This window comes from Helobdella robusta, assembly GCF_000326865.2.
Source record: "Helobdella robusta unplaced genomic scaffold HELROscaffold_51, whole genome shotgun sequence".
NCBI lineage: Eukaryota > Metazoa > Annelida > Clitellata > Rhynchobdellida > Glossiphoniidae > Helobdella > Helobdella robusta.
The window spans coordinates 1188430-1195969 of record NW_008705261.1 but is presented as its reverse complement, the minus strand read 5'-3'; the positions used below and the strand labels follow the sequence as shown (position 1 = coordinate 1195969).

At 39.5% G+C, this 7540-nt stretch overlaps 3 protein-coding genes across 3 annotated transcripts in view; 2 read left to right on the top strand and 1 right to left on the bottom strand.

Annotated features, from left to right (window-relative positions):
* HELRODRAFT_179051 (hypothetical protein) overlaps positions 1-902 on the top strand; it is a gene marked incomplete at both ends in the record, with an annotated part of 2232 nt that extends 1330 nt beyond the window's left edge. The window contains 3 exons of the mRNA XM_009027899.1: positions 315-467; positions 544-617; positions 780-902. Coding sequence (XP_009026147.1) covers positions 315-467; positions 544-617; positions 780-902 — 350 coding nt within the window. The remainder of the gene's footprint in view (positions 1-314; positions 468-543; positions 618-779) is intronic.
* A 494-nt stretch (positions 903-1396) lies between these two features.
* HELRODRAFT_179050 (hypothetical protein) lies at positions 1397-2298 on the bottom strand (the record flags this gene model as incomplete). Its single annotated transcript, XM_009027898.1, has 2 exons — positions 1397-1729; positions 2200-2298. The coding sequence occupies 2 exons, from the start codon at positions 2296-2298 to the stop codon at positions 1397-1399; spliced, it is 432 nt and encodes a 143-aa protein (XP_009026146.1).
* Positions 2299-3093: 795 nt separating this feature from the next.
* Positions 3094-6887, top strand: HELRODRAFT_179049 (hypothetical protein; the record flags this gene model as incomplete). The annotated part of the gene is made up of 3 exons (XM_009027897.1): positions 3094-3819; positions 3937-4647; positions 6771-6887. 3 exons carry the CDS (start codon positions 3094-3096, stop codon positions 6885-6887), a joined length of 1554 nt encoding a protein of 517 aa, XP_009026145.1.
* Between the last annotated feature and the right edge of the window lie 653 nt (positions 6888-7540).

The window sequence follows — 7540 nt, the reverse complement described above, 5'->3', positions numbered from 1 at the left end:
TATATATATATATATATATATATATATATATATATATATATATATGTGTGTGTGTGTGTGTGTGTGTTTGCGCGCGTGAATTTGAAGTTTAATTGCTTTTACTCAAAAAAATTGAAAATATTAGATTTCAGAAAGATGTTCAAAACACATTTGTAAAACACGCAAAATCACAATCACACACACACCACACATATAATTTGTGTGCGAAATTATAACCAGGAAAAAAACCGAAATGAAAATATTGAACATGGTAGTAGAGAACGTACACCGTACGCTAGCATCTCACCTCACGTAATCCTTCTATAAAAATTCAGGCGTGCACACAGTTGTGCACCTTGCTTGTTCACTCATGTTGGCACTTTCTCTTCTGTACCTATCATATTGGATGAACATCAAGTCTGTCACGGAGTTTCAATGTTTAAGGATTGTTGTTTCCATCTATAAGAGTGATCAATCGTCACTTTCTGGTGAGTCAAGTCATCCTTTCAACAGGACCCTCCCTGTCCATCCTCCATTAAATGTTAAATAATCTTTCGTTCCCAGCCAAAGTAGGTGTCGCATATAAAATCTCCGACTCTCCGTTTTCAACCTGCACTAGCACTGATAACATGACTGAAGTAACAAGCGAAGGAGCGAGGACAACAAACAAACTTAGAAAAAACTTTCCACCAAAGCAGCTCAGAAGCACCGGTAAAGAAACGAAATCAGAAAAATAAGTTTCCGGACAAAACACCCCACCCCACCACCTTGTTTCAATTCCAGCTCATAATAACGCTTAGGTTAACGATGACATTCAATTGATCGATCGTTGGGGAAGAAGAAAGGACCGTATGCAATGGCATCAGGAGTACCACTTCCAAGAGACGGTGCAGACTGCAACCGAACGTCTGACCGTCAAATGAAAATCTCAACAATTGCAATAAATTAAATAAATAATTTCTTGATTAATAATTTATTTCGCTGAAAACTAAAACAATTCAAAACTAAACAAATATTCAACATATTAAGAACGATGAGAACCAGTGAAACCCGATAATAAACGTTTCGTCTCGTGAAAATTATGTGATCAACAACATCAACAAGCGACCACCACCCAATTACACAAACCATCACACTCCCCACAGACAACAAACGGAAAAAAACAACAACAGCAACAGCAAACAACAACAGCAAAAACAACAACAACGAAGAGCAACAGCAAACAACAAACACTGCAGTAATAAGATCTCGGTGCACAATCGCTTTATTAATCATTACCTCGCAATCTCCAAACAAAAAAAAATATAAGTCACAAGATGAACGGCACTAATGTATACTAATGATAATAATAATAATCATAATAAAATATAATGATAACAAAGATTAAATTTCTTACATGCATGCAACAGCATCAATCCTAATCGTCCCCGTCGTCGTCATCATCATCGGCATTCACGCCACCATTTGCAATCTTTTTGCCGACATCTTTCATGATGACGTCATCATCATCATCATCATCATCGTCGTCATCATCATCACCACCACCAGCAGTCCCTTCAACGTTCTTCTTCTTCTTCTTATCCCTCTGAACCTTGCTGGCAGCACCCCCTTCCTTACCACCCCCCTCCTCCTCCTCCTCCTCATCCTCGTCGCTGCTGTTCTCATCTCCACTGATTTCTTCATTCTGTCTCTTCAATCGCTCCATGCGTTCGGCCAGTTCCAGTTCCTCAATGTCAGAAACAACTTTCGGCTGCGTGGGTTGATGGATGGATGGATGAATTGGTTGATGGATGGATGGATTGGTTGATGGACGGACGAATCGATAGATAGGTTGATGAATGGATTAGTTGATGGGTAACATGGATGGATTCTGGATGGATGAATAGATAGATAGATACGAGCGGACGGATAAATAGAATGAGGGATGAACAGCAGGAAAGACAGGTTAAAATGGAAAAAAATGTTAAATGCAACGAATGATTAGTGAAAAATAAATTAATGAAAAAATGAACATTTTTCTTACTAAAGCAAACTGCCACCCAGCCACACCCCACCCTCATCATTTTCTTTCTTCCTCTACCACCACCACCACCACCACCCCATCTATATTTTCCATCTCTCTTCCTCCCCCTCCTCATTTCCATCATCCCTCCTTCTTCGCCATCATCATCCTCATCACACGTCCTCACCCACAACGCATTCACACTCATCGACACTGACCGCCATCTTAACAGTGAAGACCCCCTTGTTTGATTCGATTGACTGTTGGATCAGCTTCGATGCCTCTTCCAGCTTCTGTATGCCTGTTGCCATTGTCATGTGTGATGATTGTGATGGAGATGACGTTTGTGATGATGATGCTAGTGATGACGATGTTAATGATGATGATGTTTGTGATGATGATGATGTTAGTGATGATGATGTTTATGATGATGATGCTAGTGATGATTGTCAGGGTTCAGTGTAGCGCTATACGATTTAATTCAATAACCAGTAAACAAGTGAATAATATCTCGTGGCCGTGGGGATTGCAAGTTAAAAAAGTGTATAAAAGCGCGGGGAAGGCTCAGAATTTCAGTTCAGGAATTATTATCATCGCGAGAGTTATCGTGGAGTCTCGGAAGTATATTACGTGAGACGTGGAGACTCGAACTTTGTAATATTACGTGTGATATCAGAATTAGTGCTGGAACAGGCTAATTGGCGAATTTGTGAACAGAAGGAAAAATTGGCGAATTCGTGAAGTGGTAAATTCGTGAACCGACGAATTGTAAATTATATATATATATATATACAGAGATATTGACTCTAAAACGTTATAATTAATTAATTAGAGATATTGACTCATAACGTCGGTTATTAATTATTGTTAATTGCCTTACATTACAAACTGTATTTTACGTTGTAATAGAGAAATTGTTACTTGTTCTTGAAATTCGTACTTGTTCTTGTTGCGAAGTTGAATTAATAATAAAAGTTAAAGAACGAACCCTTACATTTGGTACCAGAAGTGGGGTTCACACAAAAAAGAATATTGAGTGTGTACGTGAAGACTTCAACGACAAAACAAGTTGGTATAATTGTAGCAATTTATAATTATTTTGGTAAGGTAATATGGAACGGCAGACAAGGTCGAAGGTGGCGGGGGCGACGACAGACGGTGAAGGTGTCGCTGAATCATATGATATCAAAAGGTTAGAAGCGGAGACAAAACTGGAGAAAATGCGTAGAACTGATGAGAGACTGAGGGAAGCGAGTCTTCGAGATCATGAATTTCGGTTGAAGGAACTTGAACTGCGTGCTCAACAAACACGGGAAACCCCTTCTAACACTGCACTTCGGGCCATAGAACGGACTAACTTTTTCGCCAAATCGTTGAAACATTTGTTGGGGCCATGTCCGACAGACATCAGAGATGTACCAGCATATTTTGTCCGAATAGAAAAGATTTTCGATAACCATGATGTGGATTGGGACATTAGGGCGAATTTATTAATGATGAATTTAAATGATGGAATGAAGTCCTGGCTTGATAACCTCAGTGGAGAAGACATGCGAGATTATGCGAAGGTAAAACAACATTTACTTCGAGAATATCGTATTAACCCCGTTCGTTTGCGAGATGAATTTTTTGCAATGCGGAGACAGAAGGAGGAGTCGTTTGTTATGTTCGCTCATCGACTGCACAACACGCTTCAGTTTTACTTACAAAATCGTGAAGTCGATTCATTTCAAAGTGTGGTAAATTTGATTTGCGCCAACCGCCTGAAGGAACTTCTTCAGAAAAACGTGTTAGAATTCGTGTTAACCCAAGAAATGGACGACTGGATGGATTATGAGGTTTTAGCAAAAACAGTCGACGTCACGAATTGAATATGAAGATGTCCAGCCAACCAACGGCAACAACGCGACCACCTTCCGTTGTTTATAAAAACGTGTCCAATGATGCCAGAAGAGAGGACCGGTGCTACAGATGTAATACGTCAGGGCATATCGCAAGATTTTGTAACCGAAAACCGACATCAACCGACAAAACGTATTCTTAAACGCGAGGTTACTTCAAAACCGAAATGGCTACACGTCATAACGAATGCGAGTCAACAAGGGAAAGTGCCAAGGGTCATACAGGCGGACAAGTTTTATGAAAGGTCGTACGTTGATGTGATGCTGAACGATACACTAAATCGGAAGGCTCTGATTGATAGCGGAGCGGAGGTTTGTTGCATTAGTGAAGATTTGTGTGAAAGTTTGAATCTGCCATTAGAAGGTAAGTTAATGGTAAGAGGTTTGGAACCAGAGGGTAAGGAGGTAGATGGTGTATGGATAAATCTGAAACCGATACCAGGTGATGAAAGGTGTAGGGTTATGGCTCCTGCGGTGAAGGTGTGGTGTGCAGTGATACCAGGTTTGGTAGAAGGTTTATTGATAACTCCAGGGGTGGTAGAGTTATTAAACGAAGTCAAGCACTACGAGGTTCCCAGTCCTGTGAACGATGATGATGAGCAGAGGGTGGGGGAGGCAATGTCTGACTGTGATGTGGAAGAGTGGTCTAATCGGGATGGGGATGGGATAACTGATGAGGTTGGTAGAGGAGAAGGGTTGATAGGTACCGACAATGGAATAGATGAAGAAGGTCATGACGAGGCGATAAATGCTGACGCGAATGAGGTATTGGTAAGGAAAGATGAGGATGCATTAGATGAGGTACAGGTGCCTGATGAGGGCGAATTACATCAGTAGCTTCGATGCTAGAGTGGGTATTGGCAAATACCAATGGAAGAGGAGTCACGCTGGCTGACTGCCTTTGTTTGTGATGAAGGACTTTATGAGTTCAAACAACGTTGAATACCATCGACTATGCTCGAGATTTCGGGCTAATCACAGATGCCAGTGATCATACTGTAGGATGTTGTCTTGTACAACAGGATGATAATGGTTGCGAGAAACCTATAGCGCTTGCCAGTCGTAAATTGACAGACACTCAACGTCGGTGGGCAACAATCGAGAGGGAGGCGTATGCCATTATATGGGCTCTACAAAAGTATCGGCCATGGATTTGTATGTCAACGATACACGTTTACACCGACCACAACCCATTGACATATTTAACCGAATCCACGCCTAAAAGTTCTAAACTTGCATTACAAGAATATGATCTACGCTTCACCTATAGGGCAGGTAACCGAAACGTTGCAGACTTCCTGTCCAGGTTGCAAGAGGATGGAGGTACAAGGTAATGAATATTCCTCCCCTAGGAATATTCATCATGTTGGGTGAGAGGTATGTCAGGGTTCAGTGTAGCGCTATACGATTTAATTCAATAACCAGTAAACAAGTGAATAATATCTCGTGGCCGTGGGGATTGCAAGTTAAAAAAGTGTATAAAAGCGCGGGGAAGGCTCAGAATTTCAGTTCAGGAATTATTATCATCGCGAGAGTTATCGTGGAGTCTCGGAAGTATATTACGTGAGACGTGGAGACTCGAACTTTGTAATATTACGTGTGATATCAGAATTAGTGCTGGAACAGGCTAATTGGCGAATTTGTGAACAGAAGGAAAAATTGGCGAATTCGTGAAGTGGTAAATTCGTGAACCGACGAATTGTAAATTATATATATATATATACAGAGATATTGACTCTAAAACGTTATAATTAATTAATTAGAGATATTGACTCATAACGTCGGTTATTAATTATTGTTAATTGCCTTACATTACAAACTGTATTTTACGTTGTAATAGAGAAATTGTTACAACGTACTTGTTCTTGTTGCAAAGTTGAATTAATAATAAAAGTTAAAGAACGAACCCTTACAGATGATGATGGTGTTTATGAAGATGCTTGTGATGATGATGCTTATGATGATGATGTTTGTGATGAAGATGATGTTTATGATGACGATGAAACTAGTGATGATGAAGTTTGTAAATGCGGTTCTACCAACAACCATAAATAGCGATTCTCTGAAGTCCACTCTAAAAACACTACACAATAACACCATCAAAGGCGCCACAGAGACGTATCAGTCGCCGTTGCTGTTGCTTGACGGATGGCCTTCACCTACACCAAAAATAGATCCAACAGGAGAATCACTTCCCAGGGCAATCAGACGGACCCTAGCCCAACTCCGCTCTGGCCATAGTATTCTTCTAAACAGCTACAAAAACAGAATCCACAGTGGGCACCTCAACATCTGTCCTTTCTGCAACAATCATACAGATGATGTACCGCATCTGTTTAGCTGTCCACAAAACACCACAAAACTACAACCAATAGACCTCTGGAGAAACCCAATTGCAGTGGCGGTTTGGCTCCGGCCTCGATTGGAGCCCTAAGAATGGGGCAACAACAACAACAACATGAAGTTTGTAATGATGATGATGAAAATATTGAGGATGATGGTGCTTATGATTCTGCTGCAGTCTCTGCTGAATGTTTCCAGCATTCCTGTCGTAAAGCCCTCTCATCTAGTTTCCCACATTTAATGTAAATTTCTCATTTTTAGACATTTAGAAAGTTTAATTTTGTAATAATTGGTTTGAAAGGGATTACAAGAAAATTTTTAGTTTAAATTGTTCCGGTTAACTCTGGTAAGGGTTAAAATCGTTCCTGTTAATTTAATTCCTGGAACAAAATGGCTTCCCGACTCGTTTGAAACGAGTTGTTTTATTTCTTATTAAGCAATATCAACAGTATCGAAGACGAGTGTTTTGTGCACAGTACTTCAGTTTTTTACACGACTGAGGACATTGTCTCATCCATTAAAACCTTAAAATCTGAAATTGAAAGTTTAAAGTAAGGAAAATTGGAAAAAATCAACAAAAGAGGTCCTTCATCAAACGAGGAGAGATTAGTAGAATTGATTTCTCTACTGAAATTCCTGAGAAGCAATGCCTTGCTAGATAAATGTTCAATATTTATCAGCGCAAGGTCCCAAACCTAATAACTTGGAATAAAATTAGTTTGGAAAAAATTGAAAATGATTTCAGACAAACTCGCTTGAACTGTGTAACACGTGCTGAACTATGTAACAGAAAAGCAAGACACCCAAGCTATTAAATCCATTATATTAAAAAATGAACAAAGATACCCTCGCTCAATGATTTAAGATCGTATAAATCCACACTGCAATTTTTTTTTGGAAAAAATCAATGCTTAATTCATTAGTAAACTGTTTTCAAGCATCTAGCTTAGAGATAAACACCACAAAAACAATTAAACCCAAGTCATCAAGTGCATTGGACGAAATGCCTATGAAAGTAGTTATTCTAACAACTCATTCTACACCTCATTCACTTGAATATCTCATAAATCAATCCATTCATACAGGTAAATTTAACGAAATGTTTCAAACAGCTAAAATTATCTCACTCAGGAAGGAACCTAGAAACTTAGATGCTACCAATTTTCAACCAGTTGCACAGCTTCCCGCATTTTCACAAATCATTCAAAAAATAATGCATAATGAACCTGTATCTTTTTTAAATACTTACAACTTACTCACAGACAGTCAATATGGATTTCGCCAAAAACATTGGACCGAACTTGCAATTGTGAAA